Below are 22,858 nucleotides of genomic sequence, written 5' to 3'. Positions count from 1 at the left end.
CTAAGCAGGATAGAGGTAGAGGGCATTCTTTTAGACTCTGTTATACAGATTTCTAGAAGACAGAAAGCTGTCTTTTCAAAGGGTTTACCATTGTACAGTTGTGTTTAAAATAATAGCAGTCAGACATCACTAACCTGATCAGTCACTGTTTTTGGTAGAAATTATATTTCTACATGGCAAATAATTTACTAGCAGGTGTAGTAGAGCAATAGAAATCCAACAGACCCAACACTCATGACATGCATGCTGATGGTTCTGTGTAATTGAATCACTAATTGAAAGGGGCATTTTCAAAATTATAGCAGTGTGGAGTTCTATTAGTGAGGTCATTCATTCTTTGAAAAACAGGTGGCAATTATTGCCCTTATTTAAGGAAGGAAGGCAGCAAATGTTGTACATGCTGGTTACAGTGCATTTCTCTCTGAAACTCTGAGGAAAATGGGTCGTTCCAGACATTGTTCAGAAGAACAGTGTACCTTGATTAAAAAATTGATTGGAGAGGGGAAAACATATAAAGAAGTGCAGAAAATGATAGGCTGCTCAACTAAAATGATCGCAAATGCTTTAAAATGGCAACCAAAACCTGAAAGACGTGGAAAAAAGTGAAAAACTACCATTTGGATAGAAGAGTAGCCATAATTGCAAGGACTCAGCCAACAATCAGCTCCAGGAAGACCAAGAAGGTCTTTTGTTACCTGTTAGTACTGTTACAATTAGAAGATGCCTATGTGAAGCCAAACTATCTGTAAGAAGCCCCCGCAAAGTCCCACTGTTGAAAATGAAAAAAAGACATGTGCTGAAGAGGTTACAATTTGCCAAAGAGCACATTGACTGGCCTAAAGAGAAATGGCGCAACATTTTGTGGACTGATGAAAGTAAGATTGTTCTTTTTGGGTCAGTTTGTCAGATGACCCCCAAACACTGAATTCAAGCCACAGTACACTGTGAAGACATTGAAGCATGGTTGTGCAAGCATCATGATATGGGGATGTTTCTCATACTACGGTGTTGGGTCTATTTATCGCATACCAGGGATCATGGATCAGTTTGAATACATCAGAATACTTGAAGAGGTCATGCTGCCTTATGCTGAAGAGGAAATGCCCTTGGAATGGGTGTTCCAACAAGACAACGACCCCAAACACACCAGTAAATGTGCAACATCTTGGTTCCAGACCAACAAGATTGACATTATGGAGCGGCCAGCCCAATCCCCGGATCTTATTCCAATAGAAAACTTGTGGGGTGACATCAAAAATGCAGTTTCTGAGGCAAAACCAAGAAATAGAGAAGAACTGTGGAATGTAGTCCAATCATCCTGGGCTGGAATACCTGTTCACAGGTGCCAGAAGTTGGTTGACTTCATGCAAAACAGTTTGTAAAGAAGAATGCAAACACTGCTATTTTTATATTCACTTTTCTTCAATTATTTTAGAGGAACAACACAAATTTGATATATTTTTCTTCATGTTTTGATTTGGAATAGAATGTGTAGTGTTCCCAATGCATTTGTGTGTATGGAAAAAAAAGCTATTAGAAGGATTTTGAGCTTTATTCACTTTTTTCAACACACTGCTGTTATTTTGGACACAACTGTATATGGAAAGCATATCTTAGGGCTTCTCTATTCAAGGTTGGTCATTATTTGGCTATGAATACTATGAGAGGCCAGATTTCGGCTTTAGCTATACTTATCTAGCTGTTGGCTTTGCATTCACTGGTAAAGACATTTGTGCAGTGCGTGGGGGACATAGCTCTTTCTGTATGTAAACCTTTTCTGAACCACAGGATTTGAACCTAGTGTTGTCATTTCACATTAATCAAGACATTGTCTTTTTGGCTCAACCCTAAAAAGAAGCCAAAAGAAGTGGCTTTACGTTGTTTAGATAGAGTTCGAGCTATAAGGGCACATCTCTGAGCTACAGCACCTTTAAGTAGGCTGGACTCACTGTTTATCTTACAGAAGGGATTGCAAAAGAGTCAAACAGCCTCTCATTCTACTATTGCTAGATGGGTCAGGCAGGTTGTTTTATTCAGGCTTATAGCCAGCAAGGGTAAGTTTCTGCTTTCCGGTAAGAGCATATTCTGTGAAGGGCATAAGTGCTTCTTGGATGTTTCAATATCAAGTCTCAGCATCTCAGGTCTGTAATGCAGCTACCGGGCCTATGGAACATACCTTTACAAAATTCTATAAGGTGGATTTTCAAACATTGGCTAATGTAAGTTTTGGACCTTAAGTCCTTCAGACAGCCCTTTAATAGGGCTGTTTCCCACCCCTCATTATTTTGCTTGGGAATGTCCCAATGGTAGTGATTAGAAAATCCTGTTCTCCGCTCCAAAGTGAAAACCAGTTGTGAAAAGCCTTAAAAAGAAACTGTCTTTTTTCAGTTTTCCAGGCTCCATGCAAGTTCCTGGTTAGCAAAACATCAGCTGTTTAGCTCCACTGTAATGACTTCCTCATAAATAAAGCTGGCCATACACTGATAGTTTTTTTCATTCAGCCAACAAGATGGATGGAGAAATCCTCTTCCAGGTGGGACTTGTATCGGAAAACACCAATCAGCAGCTGCAGCCGCTGATCAAAGAAGATTTTCTATCTGGTGAGCTGTGACTGGCACACACTGATCAAAATTTGGCCAGTCCCTACTGAACCAGCCTAATTTCAGTCAGTGTTTGGCCAGATTTACACGCAACTCAGGAGCTGGAGTATGTTGGCTACCTCCTGAGACTTCTCACTCACATATTTCCTTTGTGACAGATTACCTTTAGGTGTGTCATTACAAATTTTTATACCCCTTAACCATACAATAAGAATCTTATATTAAAGGTGCAGCTAAACATGCTTTATGTGCATTTGTGTTTAATGTTCCTGTAAAATAAGCAAATGTATGTATTCTCTTGTACAGACACCTCTCTGCTTCAGGATCTTTCGCAAGGGTCCTTGTCAGCTGAGAGACTGAACAATCTGGCCAAACAGCAGCTGTCTGAGATGAACCATGCTATGAAATGTAGGTGATCAGTATTCTAACACTCTTTTGTTTGATCAGGGTCAATACTGTACAAGATTAGGACAAGTATATTGCATGTCTTTTTCATGTACTGGGCATTTTAAACCTTAAAAAAGGCACCGTACCCTAGTATTCTGAGACTCCAGGATTCTGTATGCAGCCAACAGCTACTAAATCTGCCCTGGTTATATTGCATTGCATCTTTCACTGTTCTCCTCAGCTCCTTATTTGCCACAATTGTGAGATTCCTGTTAAACCCTAACTACTCTTTATTGTTAGCTGTAAACAGCAAGCACATATGGGAAAAATAAAAACGCTCAATTTTAAGAGAGCTAATTTTCCAAGGCTGAGAGCTGCTCTCCAAGACTTAGACTGGGAGGGAATATTGGCATTGATGAACACAACACAAAATGGGAGTTCTTCAAAAAGACTGTATGTGAACACACTGCAAAATATATTCCCATGGGCAACAAGTTTAAAAGGCTAAAAATCAAACCTATGTGGCTTACAGCCAAAGTTAAAAAAGCTATCGATAATAGGAAAAGAGCTTTTATTATTTATAAAAATGAAGGAACGCTATCATCGTTTAAACATTACAAAGAATGTAACAGAATATGCAAAAAGGAAATAAAAGCCACAAAAATTGAAAACGAACGACAGATTGAAAAAGATAGCAGGACCAACCCCAAAAAATTCTTCAAATATATTAATAGTAAAAAGGTTCGGTCTGAGCATGTAGGCCCTTTACAAAATAATCTAGAGTGGATGACTGAGGATAAAGAGAAGGTAAATTTATTAAATACCTTCTTCAGCTCTGTGTATACAAAGGAGCATGGGGGAGCTCTTGTCCATAATGGGCATGGTATTGACATAGCTCCAGATGATCCACATTGGCTCACAATTGATATAATCCAAAAATATTTAGACAGAATAAAAGTGAATAAAGTACCTGGACCAGATGGCATACACCCACGGGTCCTTAAAGAATTGAGCTCTGTCATTTCAAAGCCATTGTTTCCCATTTTTAGGGACTCTTTAATGGCTGGCATAGTACCACTGGATTGGCGTAAGGCCAATGTGTTGCCAATATTTAAAAAGGGGTCAAAATCTTTACCAAGTAATTATAGACCTTTTAGTTTAACTTCTGTAGTTGGGAAGATACTGGAGAGTTTAATAAAAGATCACATAGATGAGTTCTTGCTGGAAAAAAATATTTTTAGCAACAGACAGAATGGATTCATGAAAGACAGAAGTTGTCAAACAAGTCTGATTTATTTTTATGAGGAGGTGAGCAAAACCTTGGACAGAGGGGTGGCGGTGGACGTGGTATACTTGGATTTTTCAAAAGCATTTGACACAGTTCCCCACACACACAGCTAATGTGTAAGGTGAAATCTACGGGCTTGGAAAAATCTGTATGTAAATGGATAGAAAACTGGCTAAAACATCGTATTCAAAGAGTAGTGGTTAATGATTCATACTTTTCATGGTCTAGGGGTGTCAGTGGTGTACCCCAAGGTTCAGCGTTGGGACCCTTACTTTTTAATATATTTATAAACAATATAGGGTCTGCGATTATAATTGCCATTTCAGTCTTTGCAGATGACACCAAGCTGTGCAATGGAATAACGTCCTTACAGGATGTCTTCAACTTACAAGCCGACCTCAATGCACTGTTTAATTGGGCAACTATGTGGCAAATGAGGTTTAATGTTGATAAATGTAAGGTTCTGCACTTGGGGGCTAAGAATATGCATGCATCATACATACTAGGGGGAGAAGGATCTGGGAGTTCTGGTAGATCACAAGCTTAATAATGGCATGCAATGCCAAGCTGCGATATCTAAAGCGAGCAAAATCCTCTCTTGTATTAAAAGAGGTATAGACTCCAGAGAGAGAGATATCATATTACCCCGGTACAAATCATTAGTAATACCTCATCTGCAGTAAAAGTTTGGACACCAAGTCACAAAAAGAACATTGGGGAACTGGAGAAAGTGCAGAGAAGGGCAACTAAATTGATACGAGGCATGGAGGAGATCAGTTATGAGGAAAAATGAGAGGAACTGAATTTATTCTCTCTTGAGAAGAGGAGATTAAGGGGGGATATAATCAACATGTATAATACATCAGTGGTTCATATAGTGAACTCGGTGTAGAGCTATTCACCCTGAGGTCATCACAGAGGACAAGGGGGCACTCTTTACGTCTAGAGGAAAAGAAATGTAATCTCTAAACACGGAAAGGTTTCTTCCCAGTGAGAGCTGTGAAAATGTGGAATAGACTCCCTCAAGAGTTGGTTCTGGCCAGCTCAGTGAATTGCTTTAAAAAAAGTCCTGGATTCTTTCTTGGATACACAGAATATAACTGGATACTAACATTTATAGGTAAAGTTAATCCAGGGAATATCTGATTGCCTCTCGGGGGATCAGGAAGGAATTTTTTTTTCCCAGCAGGAGCAAATTGGATCATACTTTGCTGGGTATTTCTGCCTTCCTCTGGATCAACTGTGGGTATAGGATTTTAACTTTTTTTTTTAATGGTTGAACTGGATGGGCTTTTGTCTTTTTTCAGCCAGACTAACTATGTAACTCCCTCCGAACACCTATTCTGACTAACCTTCATAAGTAGACTTATGTATTTTCTGTCTCCTCTGGTCCAGTCCAGTGATCGGCTCCCCTCTGTCAGCCAGCTCTGGCTGCAAGGGAGTAGAGGGAGCACAAACTAGTAAGCCTATGGGTGACATCACCGCTCAGCAATTACGAGCCATTGTCGATCACTCTCTCCATTCCCCTGTAACTGCCACTGGCTGACACAGGGGAGATCACGGGATGGGACTGGAGCAGCTTGAAAAAGGAAAGCATGCAGATCTTTTTTTACACAGGTTAGTCAGAAGAGGCGTTAAGAGGGGGGAGGGGACATTTTTAAGAGTAGTTAGGGTTGACTGGAATTCTACTTTAACTGACATTATGTACAGCTTAAATGAAAGTCCTCTGATCTGCACATGAAAGAAATAGTGTGAATACATTGTTACAATCATATCCTTACAATATATTCATTAATTATGCATGCAGACATTATTTGCAGGTATCATTTACACAGAGATTCTGAAGCACAGAGAAGGGCCCGTCTGTCAAAATGACAGCTGGGTCTTGACAATTTTAGTGGCAATTTGACCAAGACTGGGTAAGAGGCTGCAAGTGTACAAGGTATGTCCATGGTATGTCCTAGCATATGGTTTTTAGGACATCCCTCATATGACCAAGATCTCCTAACTAGCTAAAATGCCTGCAGAGTTGGTTTGGAAGCCAGGGCTGGCTTAAGATAGACGTGGATCAGCACCGTGATTCCATCTTAATAAATATAAATGAAATAATTTCCTGAAGAGATTAGCATGAAAATGATATTTTTCATGGACAAAATGTTGATAAAATGCATTAAACTCTTGCTGCTCAGGGTCTGGGTTTCAAATACAACAAATGTTTTTATGTTTTATGTTCTTTGTAGGATCACCATGATTTCCTCTGGCAACTCCAGTTTCTTCCCACAGTAAAAAACAAACAAACATGCTAGCATGTTAGTTGGTATGCAAGAGTGTAAGAGTGTGATATAGATAACAAAAAATTGTAAGTTTCTTAAAGGGTAGGACTGATGTGACTGGTTCTATCTAACTCAGTATACTACTATAAAATACTGCTTAATAGGTCAGTGCTATATGCTGTAAATACTAGGAAGAAGGTTATATCTTGAAGTTTTGGTAAAAAAAAAGAAGAGGCCGTACACTTTAAAATAAAGGGTTTCTCGTCTTCCTAAATATCCAGAGGACAAAGGGGTCCCCAAACTGCAGCCCTTTGCTCGCATTTTTCCAGCCCTTGGGGCACTTTTCCTTCCACTGATATGAAGCTCTATTCCTTGCATTGACACCAACGATGGGGCGCTATTCTTCCCACTGACACCAACAATGGGGCGTTATTCTTCCCACTGACATCAACGATGGGGCACTATTCCTCCCTCTGACCCCAATGATGGGGGTATGTTCCTCCCACTGACACCAGGGGCGGGGCACTGTTCCTCTCACTGACATCAGGGACGAGGCACTGTTCCTCCCACTGACATCAGGGATGAGGCACTGTTCCTCCCACTGACACCAGGAATGGGGCACTGGAAGGGACTATTACTGATATCTATACAAGTAGGCCAGGGCCTGGACCAAATGCCATATTCACAGCCTTCCATTTATGACAATAAAAAGGCTTCTGTTTATCTGTTGTGTCTTTTCCTTCCAGTTAATAAAGTGCATACTATTGTATACTGTACACGCTCAGTGTATCAACAGGAGAATGAAAATGTCATCAGCCAGGCCCTTCAGTTCAAGATGGATGGAACCAAAGTAAAGCCATACAGGTAAAACATTGTTAGCACTTGCATGTGTTATATCTATTATTACACTAAAGGTCACATAAATCAATTAGAAAAGAAACGCTTCTGCTAGTTGTCATGTTGCATTGTGGGTTAGTAAATTTAGGGTTGGGCCTAACAAACTCAAGTCAGCCAGGGCTGAGCTTGTTCACCAGGGGGAGAATACACAGGGCACTATAGGTGAGCACCAAAATTCAACCACTGTAAATTTGCCTGCAATTCACCCGTTGGAGTAACAACAAATTCAGTGGGTATACCGACCTTCTATAACCACTAGTACTTACAAAAACAGGCATCTTTGGCTTCATATTTTACCAAAGACCGCAAGGCAGTAAGCTCTTTGGGCCTTTTGTAATTCTAAAACACTTCAGAGATGACCAACAATCTTTTCACATTACGGTTCTGCTTTTTTTTCACCAGTCATGATGTTTCTTGCAGGCTGAGTCCACCTGTTATTTCTGTTTGCCCTCCAGCAGAAATGGAAACTGCTTGTGATAAGTTCTTCAAAATGGATCCATCGAATAATTGCAATGGCTGTTTTCTTGCTGTCATGACAAGAGAGGTGAGAGAACTGTAAATATATTATAAATACATATTAAACTTGGTGTGTGGGTGTACTGTATATGGCACACATCCAATCAAAGACTTTTAGACATTAAATAAAGTAAAAAATCAATATAGACATTTAAATAATTTGTGTCAATTAAACCTTACAGTATTTAGGGAGAATTCACATTTCTCTAGGCTGTTGCAGTGCATTCATGCACATAGATTATTGTGCAATGCATTAAGACAGCAGCTTTAGTATTAATGCCCTGCCAATACATGGCACGAAAATCAAAGTTTACACTTTTTATAAATGCGGCACACCACAATGTATACTATGTGTGTTGCGCAGATGCATTGCCTGTTACTGTAACAGTGGCAACATGAATGGCAGCACAAAGTACTTAGGTGAACTTACATGCAGGTTTTGCCACATATTACCGCAATGCAATGATTAGGTTGCCCTAATGAACATTAATAAACTTGGGGCTCTCCCTGGTTATCCAGTGCTGTGGGATGATAAAATGTTAATAACATATTGTTTTTAAAGGTTGACTTTGAGAGAACCAGTTGCAACTGGGCTTTTGCAAAAATTCTCAATCACTTCAAAAGTGTGCAGAATTTCTTATAAATGATTTGCATTTGCCTCCTTATTTAGCTTTAGTTACGTTGTCTGTATCCTATTCTTCTGCCTTAAGTAGAGGGTGAGATTAGGCTGCACTGTGTGCACTGTGTGAGACCAAAACATTGACAAGGCAGCAACTGGTCTTGCATTAGTTTTATCATGACCGGTCCTCTTAAATAATATCTTTCATACATTTGGGGTAGGGGGACTGAGAAACATTTGTTTTTATTATTTTATATTTGAGTTTTGTGATGATCTTAAATGCATTGTGAAAAAAAAAAAACATTCAACACACATTCAACACTCTAACCACGTAATGGGTTCTTATCTCCAATATATTTGAGAAGCAGACTATTTTGTCTGATAACCAAGGTGACTTTCTTTACATTGCTTCTACTCTAGACGGCTCCTTCTCAGTCTGTCTCTCCTGAAGATATTTTGGCTCGAGCTGCTGCTAAGGGATTGCTTAGTGGCATTCAGTTTGCAAAATCTCCAAGAAAAGATGACAAAAAGAAGAAATCAAAAGCACAAAATCTTAAAACCACCCCAGCTATTTCAAACGCTCAAGCAAAGATCAATGAGTTCCTAAACCGTGAAAATAATTTGATGAGCCCAAGAACACCAAAAGACCAACATGACCGATCTTCTTCTCACAAAAACTATACCGACTCTTTACAGTTTACGAAGGCACCGAAACAAAGTGGCATTCCCATTATGTCTGTAACAATGAAGAATCCAAGTAATTTCTCTTTCTTGTCCAAAAACCGAGAGACAAGTGCCATCAGACCAAAGCCAGAAGATAAGATGATTCCACTGAAGCCGGTCCAGATTATGCTGCCTCCAGTGACTGTTCCATTCCAGTACAGTTCCCCATCCGATGTCAAGAACCGCAGTCCAGTCCATTATCATCACCAGCGCTGGCACTCTGGCATCAGGTGCAGTCCCCAAGATCCCTTTATTACAGCTGTACCTTTTGTAGGCAAGACCAAGGAAAGCACACCGTGGACTGCAGTCCGACATCCCAAGCCCTGGCACTGAACACACTGTTGTTTTTCTACTTTTTTTACTGGTTTTATTTAACACTATAACACACATTTAAATTTTTTTTGTATTTGAAATTAGTGTTTTTTAATGTTTTATAGTTAGTATTTAGTTTAGATCAAGTGATATTTACATACCATACTGTCCTTCTTTAAACAGACCAATCTATTTAACTTGCCAATGAGTTGTAATGTGCTAGAATGTAGTAGCATACAGTATCTATGATATAAATACATTACCTTGTGCAGTAATTTTCAGGGATAAACTGTTACTGTTCGCTTCATTGTTACCTGAAATCTGTTGTAGAAGAATAGTCTATAATGACATTGAATAAAAACCCTAACTTTAGCCTAAGTAAATGAAATGTAAAAGATTTTAAATATTCCTTCTATATATTACAAATATTTAGTAGAATAAGTTTAGTGTGTTCTATTAATATTATGATATCACTAGACTTGCCTTTCATGACATATTCCAATATCAGCGATTGCTTTGCTACAATTAAAATCTCGCTAAAGCACTTGTCTTAAAGTGGTCCTAAAGGCGAAAGGTTTTATACCTGAAAACATTCTATGAATTAAGGTAAAAAACCTTCTGGGTGCAGCTCCCCTTATACTTACCTGAGCTCCATCTTGATCCAGCGATGTGTATGAATGCCGCGGTTCTACTGGGTCTTTCTCTCTTCATTAGCACACACAGCAGTGGGAACAATTGGCTCCTGCTGCTGTCAATCACAACCAGTGAGCCAATGAGGAGGGGGGTGCTGAGCAGCACTCTGTGTGTGAATGGACAATGTGCATTCACAGGAGCATGGCTCGGGAGCTAACCTGCTCGAGTATCCCCATAGCAAGAGGCTTGCTAATGGGGGCACTCAGCAGGGGGAAGGAGCCAAGACCACCTGAGAGGAACCAAAAAGAAGAGGACTGGGGCTGCTCTGTGCAAAACCATTTTACAGAACAGATAAGTATAACATGTTTGATTTGTGATTTTTTTTTTTAAATTACAACCTTTAGAACAGGGGTCTTCAAACTTTCTAAACATAGGGCCAGTTTACTGTCCATCAGACTTTCGGGGGGCCAGACTGTAGCCATTGGGAGTAGAAATTGTCCCAGCATCAGTGGGAGTAAACAACCCATCTTTGGTATTAGGGGGACGAATAGCCCCTCTTCATTTGTGTAAGTGGAAGGAATAATGCCCAATTGTTGGTGTCAATGGGAGGAATAGTGCCCAGTTGTGTCAGTGGGAGGAATAGTGCCCCATCATTGGTCAGTTTGAGGAATAGTGTCCTATTGTTGGTGTCATTGGGGGGAAATAGTGCCCGATCATTGGTGTCGGTGACAGGAATAGTGCCCCATCATTGGTGTCAGTGGGAGGAATAGTGTCCTATTGTTGGTTTCAGTGGGGGGAAAATAGTGCCCCATCAATGGTGTAAGTGGGAGGAATAGTGCCCCATCATTGGTGTCAGTGGGAGGAATAGTGCCCCATCATTGGTGTCAGTTTCAGGAATATTGTCCTATTGTTGGTGTCAGTGGCAGGAAAAGTGCCCTATCATTGGTGTCAGTGGGAGGAATAGTGTCCTATTGTTGGTGTCAGTGGGGGGAAATAGTGCCCCATCAGTGGTGTCAGTGGGAGGAATAGTGCCCCATCGTTGGTGTCAGTGGGAGAAATAGTGCCTCATTGTTGACATCAGTAGTAATTATGCCCCATTGTTTGGAGGAAAGGAATAGTGTCTTGTATCAGTCTGAGGAAAAGTGCCCCGAGGGTCGGATAAAGGCAAGCAAAGGGCCACATCACACCCTCGGGCTGCAGTTTGGAGACCACTGCTTTAGAATCCTTTTAAACCTCATGTGACATTAGAGCCAGCATTACTGCTGCTGGTAGACTTTCTACAGCCTTTTTATATCACAGATGTCTCTCCTTGTGAGATGCAAATCTACACTTTCCAGTCTTTCAAAGTATAACTAAAGGCAAAACGTTTTTAGCTTTGGATAGAGTGGGGAGGGATTAAAACACGTCAGGTTTTTATTGCCATCTGTGTCCCCGTTAGGGAAATTCACCCTTTTTATTTGTCCTTTTTTAGCGATATCACTGAAAGTGAAGGAAAATCCCAAATTATGGGTTATCCGCAGAACTGTAATAGAGGGGAAAACTTCCAATAGGGTCAGTACTCCTGGGGACCCTGGTGAAAACAAGGAATTCCTTCACTTTGGAGGGATTTCCATTCACTTCCTGTTTTGTTATGTAACAGAAATTTAAGGGAAATCTCCCCAATGGGACATAGATGGCTAAAAAAAATGACAGGGGTTACAACCATCCCTTACTTTATCCAAAATGAAAAAAAAAAGTTTTGCCTTTACTTTAAAATAAACTTGCCATGAAAGATCTATAGGAATACCACTGCTGACCTTCTGAAAATGCTGCTTTCCTGGCTGTTATGATCTCTCAGTGGCTTCAGTGCATTCTAAGTCACTGACATTTAGTAAATATGCAGATCAGGTAAGTCAAGATAAAATCAGGCATCCTTAGTCTCCATGCACACTGTGCGTTTTCAGAATGCTAGTAACGTTAGCTGTGTAAAGTCACGTTAAAAATGTGTTTTGCAACGTTTTATTAGCATTTTTGTATTAGTGTTTAGCGGCGTTTTGTCACATTTGCGTTTTTTAGCATTTTTTTTAGGAACAAAAAATATTTTTTTGCTAAAACAACCCACCAGTTTGCCGCATTTTACCGCGTTTTGCCGTGTGTTTCAGCATTACCGTTTTTACAGCTAAAAAACTCATAGAAACCCCACTAGTTCTGTTTTTTTTTCCAGGCAAAGAACGCCCTGCCAAAAAACTTTGAGTACAGTCTATGTATGCATGGACACATAGGATAACATGCTGGGGAGTTTACTGGCTGTAGAAAAAAATGCCAAAAGCCAAAAACAGCCGCTGTAAAAACTTCCAGTGTGCATGAGGACGTATGTGCATCCTTGCTCAATGACTCAAAGTATTACAACTAGAGGGTCAGTTGCAAACCAGCCAGCTAACATTTTTAGAAACAGAGGACACTAGTAGCATCCTCCATCTTTTAACAATGGCAGATTTCCTTTTAGCTCCAGCCTTTGGAGCCCCAATGTTGAGTCTTTTGAGAAGTATCACTGATGATAAACCTCACTTTGTTAGGGAGATATTATAGCTATAACTAAAATTGCAGTTGACTTGATGCACTAGTTTAAAGACGATCTTTACTGACAGTAATATGGACAGCAATATGGAGGCAATATGTAGGCTGCTGTTGCTGAATTCTTTTTGGAAATTCTAATTGTCTGGCTTCAATTCTTTCTGAAATACTGAAAAAAGCATGCAGATAAGGAACTTCAGAATAAAAATCTGAGCTCCTACCTGCATATCTATTCTAGTCAGTAACGGAGAACAATTGCCAAGTATATTACTTTTTGAAGATAATGGTTTTTCTCTTTTGTTTTTGCTTCAAATGCTTCGGATATTTTAAAGCCTCTTCATGCCTTTACATGTACATGCACTCAGGTTCATGTCATTATTATTATTATACAGGATTTATATAGCACCAACAGTTTGCTCAGCGCTTTATAATATAATGGGAGACAATACAGCAACAATACAGTTACAATCTAGGAGGGAGGGGCTAGTGGTACAAAAGGTAGCAACTGTGGGGGATGGACTGGTAGGAAGAGTAGAAGATTCCATTATTAGCTGACGGCAGGATAGGCTTCCCTGAAGAGAAAGGTTTTCAGAGATCACCTAAAAGTGAGCAGAGAAGGCGATAGTCTGATAAATTGGGGTAGAAAATTCCAGAGGATGGGGGAAGCTCTGGAAAAGTCCTGGAGACGAGCATGGGAGGAGGAGACAAGGGAGCTAGAGAGCAGGAGGTCGTGCGAGGAGCGGAGAGTACGGTTTGGGTGATATTTAGAGACAAGATCGGTGATGTAATTTGGGGCAGAGTTATAAATGGCGTTATATGTTATTGTTAATGTTTTGAATTGTATCCGTTGGGCAATGGGAAGCCAGTGGAGGGATTGGCAGAGAGGGGTGGCTGATACAGAACGGTTAGTAAGGTGGATGAGTCATTGCTCAGGGTGCGTTTCCTGATGATAACAGGATCACCAGGTATAATTAAAATAAAACCTGTAGAACCTGTAGATTTAAAAAGATTGAAAATTAGTTTTAAATTACATTTACATGGTAAATGTTTTATGAGAGTTTAATGAATTGGTTTACGTTTAATTTAAGAAAGTTGCCAAAAGTACAGTACCCCATACACACAATGGGAGATTATTACAGATTTAGTTAAAGCTCAACATTTTTTTTATTCTTAATCAGATCATTTTTTACTACTGCAAATTTTTTTTACACAAACAGAAAAAGAAAACATACAAAAAAACCCTTTTCTCCACAACCCCCCCCCCCCCCCAGGATTCTTAGAACATTGGAAACACCATACCTCCATACCTAAAGCAAACAGTTGCCAAGGTAAATGAATGCTGATGCATCCAATGGAACCTGAAACAGACCACAGTGTGTTATGTGTTACAATAACACCAACAACAATGCAATTGAATTGTAGAGTGTTATCATTTAATAAACAATTGTCAAAGCAACCTGTTGACTGGAGTTGTTTTATTTATTGCCGTACATCAAAAAAGAATAATTGCATATTCTCCACAGGACATACTGTAACTCCAGTCACTTTAATCTCCCTATAAGACACCATTTTCCACCTGTAAGGGGCTGCAAAAAAAGTATAACCCTGAGGAGCATGATGTCAGGTACAGCTCATAAGTTAAATAAAAATACTCAGTCTTCCTGGGCTATACAAATATCCTATCCAAAACTAGAGATCTAGGAGCTATTCCTGGAGTGTTTAACCAGGGCTCTGATCATTTAATCAATTTCCTAGAACATACCCACTTGGTATACAGTAGATACATTTTTCTTTCACTATAGTTTCATTTACAGCTTTCAGCCAGTCTAAGTGGGTAGTAGATAGGGGTGCTAACCTCCTCAGGGCAATATGTTTGCAGACCTGGAAAAAATATAGAAGCGCTGGGATCTGACATCTCCATAACATATGAATGAGAGTGCTAGGAGAGCCCCTGAATCTTGGACAAGAGGCATCAGTGCGTCATCCTGTGGAAACGGTATCGGAGCACTGGCATCTGTATGTTGGCTGGTATAATTTCTTCATCCAAGTAGCTAAGTATACAGAATATGAAGTCCTACAAAAGAGATGATTCAAAGACAGAATTTATTGGATGGGGAAAGCTATCCAACACCTATGTAATTTAAAACACCTCCATATGAATGAGAGTGCCAGGACAGCCCCTACATCTTGGACAAGAGGCATCAGGGTGTCACCCAAACTGAATCAGTTTCTGAGCAGTATGCAACAAAATAACTGACTATTGGTATGGGAGTAATTATTCATCCTTTAATTCTTGAAAGGATTTTAGCATCATAGAGATATATAATTGGGAGAGGCGTGTAATCCCATGTCTTTTCCAGTTGTTGAAAGTACCTAAACGTTTGAGTTCCTGTAAATATTCATTATTTCAAATAGGAGAAAATTTGGTAAATCTGTTATAGTTCAGTAAGGATCATATTGTTCTCCATAATGTCAATAATAAGGATTGTGTATGGTTCTATGGAGATTATTTAAGAGAGTCTGCTTCTAGGGCCTTAAGTAACGTGGTATGTGGGGTACATGTCAGCAAAATGGTGCTAATAGAGTAAATACCAGCTAGTAAGGCACAATTCATTAAATGTTGCAATTGAACAGCTAGGAAGTAGCTCCAAGGATGAGGGAGAGCTAATCCCCCTATATTCTTTGGTAACCAGAATTTACAAAGGTATATCCTAGCCTGCCCCTAAAGCTCAACATTTCTAGATACAGATTTAGGGCAAAATAATCCATATTTCTCTATCATTCAGTGGACATGCAGGGACGGCCTGTAGAGTTGCAGATCAGAACTGGATCCTCCAGTAGGGTGCTATACAGGTCCAGGGCAGTGATCCCCTGCAGGGAAGTCAAGTCCCAGAGGGCACCTGGTACAGAGCTCACGGTGATGGGTGAAGATTAGACCCCTTTAGGAGTGTCCTGCAGTGGGAATGGTGAGTGTCTTGGATTTACCCTATGCTGGTACCCATACTCTAGCTAGTGCTCCCCCCCCTACATCTGGTAATATTATTCTGTGGGCTACAGGTCAAAGCATGGTCCTTTAAATGTCAGGTGTTACTTAGGACCACTCAGCACATTCCTTATTTTGGTGGTGCTAGTTAGTGTTCCCCTTCTCCTGGTGGGCAGATTAGAGCTATTTTGATATGAGGGATTGTTTTGCAGCTCTATGTGTTTTTTCTCTAGTTCCTGGGCTGCTCAGGATAGTGTATACCAAGGAAACTAAGGGAAGGTTGGGCTGTGTCAGGAGGCAGAGAGCACCTTCCCACCTCTGTATTACTCTGCTTTAGGATTGAGCACAGGAAAGGGCAGAACCAGATGTGATGTTGCATTTGGGCAGAATTAGCTCAGAGGTAATATTTGTTTTACAGGCACTGCACTGAATAGGGATCTGGAAGCATTTGGTGTTTACAGTAGGTCCCTGTGGTGGAACTCCAGGAAAGGCCTTCCTGTCAGGGTTCAGTCAGACAACGCCACAGCAGTGACATACAGTACATAAATCATCAAGCTGGCATTATAAATCAGGAGACCCAGGCGGAGTTGAACCTTAGTCTGGCTTGGGCAGAATGCTATATTCCAGCTTTGTCTAATATTTACATTCCAGGCATAAAAAATTGGCAGGCGGATTTTCTCAGCTGTCAACAGTTGTCTCCAGGGTAGTGGGCTTTTCACCCAGAGGTGTTCAAGAAGCTCTGTCTACGTTGGGGAATACCAGATGTGGATTTTCTGGCATCCAGGTTTAATGCGAAGATCTACAAGTTTATATACAGGAGCCACAATCCTCGGGCACATGCGGTGGATACTCTAGTGACAATATGGGATCAGTTCTCCTTAATATATGTCTTGCACCTTCTGCCTCATCTGCTTTGCTGGATTTGAATAGAAGGGATTCCAGTGATTCTGATCAGCCCAGCTTGGCCCATGAGGATTTGGTACTCTTATGTGGTAAACATTTTGTCAGACAAACCCTAGATTCTTCCAGACCAACCCAATCTGTTGTTGAAAGATCTAATCTTCCATCCTGCTTTGCAGTTGCTGGCTTTGATATCATGGCTGTTGAAACCAGGGACCTAAAGCACAGGGGCATCTCAGATTCACCTGTTGACTCTGTGGAGCTCCAACCTTAAAGTTTCTGTTTTTCAAAAATCTCCATTTGAACCCATTCAAGATATTCTTTTAGTCCTGACTCAGAAGGTTATTTTTCTGATAGCTATTAATTCAGCTTGCAGAATTTTGGAATTGGCTGCTCTTTTCTTAAAGGAGCTGTTCCTGTATCTCCACCAGGACAAGGTGTTTTTATGGCCATAGCTGTCCTTTTTGTCTAAGGTGTTTTTTTCATTCCATCGTAACCAGGATATTGTACTACCGTCCTTCTGTCTGAATCCATAGGGAACAAAGTTTTGCACACGTTGGATGTGGTTGCCATCAGGTGTTACCTGAACTCAACTGCTGATGCTTGGTAGTCAGATTCCCTCTCTGTGCTTCGTGAGGGCCAAAAGAATGATCTTGCAGTTTATAATTTTTCAATTTCTCAATGGTTCTGGCAATGTATTTTCCAGGCTTATGTCTTAAAGGGTGGGATTCCACCTTTTCTAGTGGAAGCCCCTACTACTAGGAGTGTTGGGACTTCATAGGCTATTTATCATAAGGCTTAAGTAGCTCATCTAAGTTTTATCTAGTGGATGTTCATGCCGCTGAGGGTTGGTAATTGGTAGTTGGTTCCTGTGTGCCCTCCCCTCATTTCATTGCTTTGGGACATCTCTGTCATTATGAATATGAAGAGATCCTGCCCACCTTACTTGTGGTTGATGGTTGCTACAAAAACTGGAGCCTGGATTAATTTGGAGGGGTTATATCTGGAAGGTACCAGCATAACCCTGCCATAATGAATATGAGCATGCTCAGTGTCCTGTAATATCCTCAGAAATGATTTTACAAGTAACCAAAAATCCAAATATTTGTGATTGGTTTAGACATAGTTTCAATCTGTGGGATTTTCCATGAGCTTCACATTCTTGTCTCATGCCCGACCCCTTATATTATTGATTTACTGTGCCCCTTAGTGGTCTGCTCAGAGTTTGAGGTGAAATTACAGGAAGCCTATTACATGGATTATGATGTTGCTAGGACCACATTGGAAGTTTTTTCTCTGGTAAAATACTTGCAAAGAAAACTGGATACCTTGAAGAGTATTTGCACCTTTGAAGTCAGATTTGAGAACCCCCCATTATATATTTGTTATGTGTTCTTATTTTCACAGAATACCTCAAAATATTTTAAAAACAGATTTCATTTTAGTTGATTATTTGGAGTCCTCTAGAAGACTTTATAGGCAGCTTTCATTTCTTTCAATAGATGGCAATATGGAGATAGAAGACAAACTCAGGGACAGTTTAAAAAAAAAAAAAAACAAAGCATATAATGCACCACTCATTTTTAACCTTATGTTAGGACAGACAGTCCTGCACATCTAATTTACAAGTGACAATAAAATCTGTCAGCTTAGTACAGACAGCTCTAGAGAAAGGGAGAACTGCACATCATTTTTCAGTACTAGTTTTCTTTAAAAAAGAGCTTGTAAAAAGTAAGCAGCAATTTTTAAATATTTTTAATGTTATGCTATGTGAATGGGAACATAACAAATATAAAGTAGGTGTTTTCCCAATTTAGCTGCAACAGTGAAAATACACTTTAAGGAATGCCAAGGATGTACTCTTTCATATTCAACTCTGGGACTCATCTACTGGTTACTCCAAAGAAAGGCATTCTCACTTACTACTCATTTCCAGCTATTGCACAGGAATATCTTTGTAAATCTGCAAAAGAGAGCCATGTAAGTATCTGCAATAAGATAAAATTCTTTATGTTCGCTTCCCCTATGGGACTACAAGAGACTGATAGCAGGTCACATTCAGGTACACACAGTGTTTTCCTTTAGGTTGTAAAAGGTATGTATAAATTATGTATTGTGTATAGAGAGCAGTATTAATTTGTGTTTAATATATCCACCAAGGATCCAGCTTTAAATACTGTGCAAGTTTCTTGCAGCAGATTTTGTGGTTTACATTAGTCTTCACTTTTAATGTTATAATTAATACAATCACTGATTTGTACAAAAAAAAAAAAAAGTAAAATGCATATGTGGTGTCAGCACAATAAAAGATTTTGAAATATCTTTTTAACTGCACACCTTTTACTGTTTCTAACAAAGGAAAAAGTATATTAGATGTAATTTTTCACATTTGGACTGTTATTTAAAGATCTTGCTATGTTAATACGTAATCTCATAATTTGATTTCTTTATTTGTTTCTTTACAGCAGCTGACTAGAAAAGCATTTCTTTCACAATGAAATGACTATGGATACCTTGCGCACTTTTTAGATAATAAACCCACACAGTAAATTATTCTCCCTATTCTGCCCATACATAGCTTCCAATTTGATGACAATCCTCATGTGAAGTTCCAACTCGCCTGCTGTTTGGGGGTTTAAGTAATCTGAGGGAATATGATCACTATCTGTGGAGTCAACATGTTGATGATGCTGTATCAGACATGCTGGAAGGTATACATCTTCCTATTACTTATTTTCTACTTTTGTTTGTGTATATTTCTATTTATACAATCTAGACAATTATTTGTGTCCCTATTTTCACAGAGCCCACCATCTAGATCCACACGCACCCTTTTTTAACCACTTCAAGTCCGGACACTTTCACCCCTTTCCTGTCTAGGCCAATTTTCAGCTTTCAGTGCAATTACGCTTTGAATGACAATTGCGCGGTCATGCAACACTGTACCCATATGAATTTTTTAGCATTTTTTTTGAGACAGATAAAACTTTATTTTGGTGGTATTTATTCACCACTGGGATTTTTATTTTTATTTTGCTATACAGTATAAATGAAAAAGTCCAAAAATGTTGAAAAAAGTTGTTTTTCTTATAAAATTTGGCAAATAAATAATCTTTCTTCATACATCTTGGCCAAAATATATTCAGTTATCTTTTTAGCAAACAAAAATAACCCAATTTAGTTTATAACCAAAAATTATAATTTTTCAAATTTTTTTTTTTATTTGTTTTTTTTTTAAAACATACTGTCACCCTAGCAGTACAGTGTCACCATAGTGACACTGTACTACTTGTGGGGGGTGATTAAGATTTTTTTTTTTTTAATTTACACTGATTGCTTTTACATCCATAAAGGCTGTAAAAGCAATAATTTCGCCTTTTCTCCGACTGCATCTTGCAGCCATTGAGAAATACTGTGGGAGCTGTGATTGGTCACAGCTTGTCACATGGTACAAGGCTGTTGTGAACAGCCTTGTACCATGTGACCTCTGTGATCATTCACAGATTTCACAAGTAGTAATCAATGATGTCAGCAAGTGACATCTTGCTTACTACTATTCATGTGATCACTGATTGGCCAATTAGTGATCACACGAATCAGGACCTCACACAGAGGTCTCGTACAGCAATCGCGCACAGGCTGTAAATGCGGGCTCCATTTATGTACATGGGCCGGACGGGAAGTGGTTAAAAGACCTTTTTTTCAGCCATTAAAGCAATGTTATCTCCCAGGAAATTCAGTATTCTTAGCAAACAAATCAGTTGATTTCAATTAGTTGACTGGCTGTATAACAGTTGGTTCAACCCCATGACAACTCATGGGGCCCCTGGGCAATAGGGGATCATGGGGCCCCTGTGTCCTTGCACAAACTCAAAAAAGCCTATGAAAAACGTGCCAGGGGCATCTCATGGGGCCCCCTACTGACCCCGGGCCCTCAGGCAGAGCCCGAGTTTCCAAATGGTCAGTCTGCCCCTGTTCAGCCCACTATATCACCACTTTGTCATGTCCATTGGCACTGCAGAAGAAGAGATACCATGAATTATACAGTATAGTGAAACAATATTAGGTAACAAACAAGACTTCCCAGGGAAATGCCTATTTTAGTGACCTGTGCCACACACACATAATCTCATCCATTAAATGCAGACACTACATAACTTTAGGTTACGTTTTTGGTGGTGGAGGAGAATAGAGGCTCAAGCAAAATGACAGAACAATAAGAAAAACATACAAACCTAATGATGAACCTCAAACAGCTAAACACAAAGGACAAATAAATATACGGGAATAGTTTTACATGCCAAAATATTTGTATTTCTATACATCCAGTTTTGAGATACAAATAGCCCTGCCAGTTCCAAATTATTGGCCTGACTATCCCAATTGCAGGTAAACAGTAGGCCTCGTTCACAGAAGCATACTATAGCATATGCCTATGCAAGAGCCATGTTTGCCCGTACGGGTACACAGGTGTTCTGTACATCCCTGCACACAGACCCATTGCTTTCTATTGGAACACAGCCACTGCTCCCAATTTCACAGCCATGTGGGTGTGGGTGCAAGCCCTGCGCTGACTGCATTAGATGCTGTGCACACACATTCATGCCAATTTGGGAGCAGCATCTGTGTGCCTGCAGCTGCTGCATCCCAATAGATGGCAATAGGACTGTCTGCATGAGGATGCACTTAAAGTGTTACTAAACCCACAACAGTAAAATCAGTCTGTATATGAAGTAAAGCATGCTTGTTATACTCACTGTGGAACCTAAGAGGTTAATCCTCTGCATTGTGTAAAAAGGCCGCTTGATCCTGTCTTCTCTGCCCCTCCTCTTGTTTAAATGTCCATGTCTTATCCCCTGGTCACTTTAGTGTGTATTGCTAGAGAGTTTTTTTTTTCTTTTCTTGGGAGAGTGCATGTGATCAGCACAGGGTCAATCAGCACTGTCCAGACAGAGGTCAGGGGTTTTGCATCCTCCTAGAGCAGAAAGAAAACTCCTCCTACAAGCCTTACCAGTGCTCTGCTGAACACTGATAGAAGTCACAAGACTGCTCTAACTGCTGATGAGAAAAGGTATTTAGCAGTTTATATTTTCTAAAATAATTGCAGTTCCATGTTCTGTGTACTGTGGGAGACCAGATATAGTGAATGCAGGGTCCTGGGTTTAGTAACACTTTAACACCTGTGCAACCCTGCATGGGCAAACACAGCCATGGCATGGGCATACCCTATAGTATGCCCGTGTGAGTGAGGCCTTACAGTAAGTCACCTCCCCACCCCCAGCCAGTGGCTTGGCAGTGACAGAAAAGCAACACACTGATAAGCTCAACCCCCTGCTGTCTCCTTCAGTCAGTATGTTCCTTGTCAAGACATGTACAAACAGGTAATTACAGAAATATATACTTAAAAAAAATATAGAGTTGGGCTTTAATAAAATAACAAAACGAAAGAAGAAGCTTTCAAAGCTATTAAAGTCATTTGAAAAACTACCTTTAGGTTAACATTGCAAACATTTTGAAGGATTAGTACCCTTCTTGGATTTTTACTGCTAGCTGGGGGTTCATTAAAGAGATTTACTCTTCCTGTCTTGCTGACAACAGTTTTACTAGACAGGAAGATAGGCAAAATCTGTAACAGCAACATATATTCTACTCTATCATAGAAAAGCAATTTGATTTCTACATACAATAGTTTGAAATATTGAAAAAAGACCCAGGTTCATAAAGTTCAACTTGTGTGTGTATACATGTGTGATTTTTGTTCTCTACAATTCCCATGGTTCTGTATATTCTGCTACCTGAGGGCGACATATAAAAGCTTTTTGAGGCTGTTAACACTGTCAGCTAGTGTCACTTCCTGGGAGTTCCACATTTTTCCTGCTCTAACAGTAAAGAACCCTTTCCACAATTAGAGGTTAAATCTCCTTTCTTCTAACCTGCAGTAGTGGCTGCGTGTCCCCTTCAGGGACCTTAGAGTAAACAGTTTATTACAGTTACTGAATTCACCTTTGATATATTTGTACATTGTAATCATATTCCCACTATTCCTCATATCTGCAGAAAGAAAAAAAAATAGCTTTGATTGCAAACCTTACCTTCTCCCCAGCACTGTCCCCAGCAGATACTCCATGTTCACAAGCAGCCACTTCACTTGCAAGTTGAATGACACCCAGCAGC

General features: G+C 39.9%; 1 protein-coding gene across 1 annotated transcript in view; it reads left to right on the top strand.

Moving 5' to 3' along the window:
• NSUN7 (NOP2/Sun RNA methyltransferase family member 7) overlaps positions 1 to 14,257 on the top strand; it is an 89,936-nt gene extending 75,679 nt beyond the window's left edge. The window contains exons 9-12 of the mRNA XM_089654020.1: positions 2,907 to 3,008; positions 7,295 to 7,412; positions 7,866 to 7,989; positions 9,001 to 14,257. Coding sequence (XP_089510146.1) covers positions 2,907 to 3,008; positions 7,295 to 7,412; positions 7,866 to 7,989; positions 9,001 to 9,636 — 980 coding nt within the window. The 3' untranslated portion in view covers positions 9,637 to 14,257. The remainder of the gene's footprint in view (positions 1 to 2,906; positions 3,009 to 7,294; positions 7,413 to 7,865; positions 7,990 to 9,000) is intronic.
• The last annotated feature ends 8,601 nt before the right edge of the window (positions 14,258 to 22,858 follow it).

This window comes from Staurois parvus, unplaced genomic scaffold (assembly GCF_062004578.1).
Source record: "Staurois parvus isolate SC_StPar_1 unplaced genomic scaffold, SC_StPar_1.0 ptg000734l, whole genome shotgun sequence".
Classification (NCBI taxonomy): domain Eukaryota; kingdom Metazoa; phylum Chordata; class Amphibia; order Anura; family Ranidae; genus Staurois; species Staurois parvus.
Note: the sequence above shows the minus strand (reverse complement) of the source record. Positions and strands in the feature narration are given on the sequence as shown.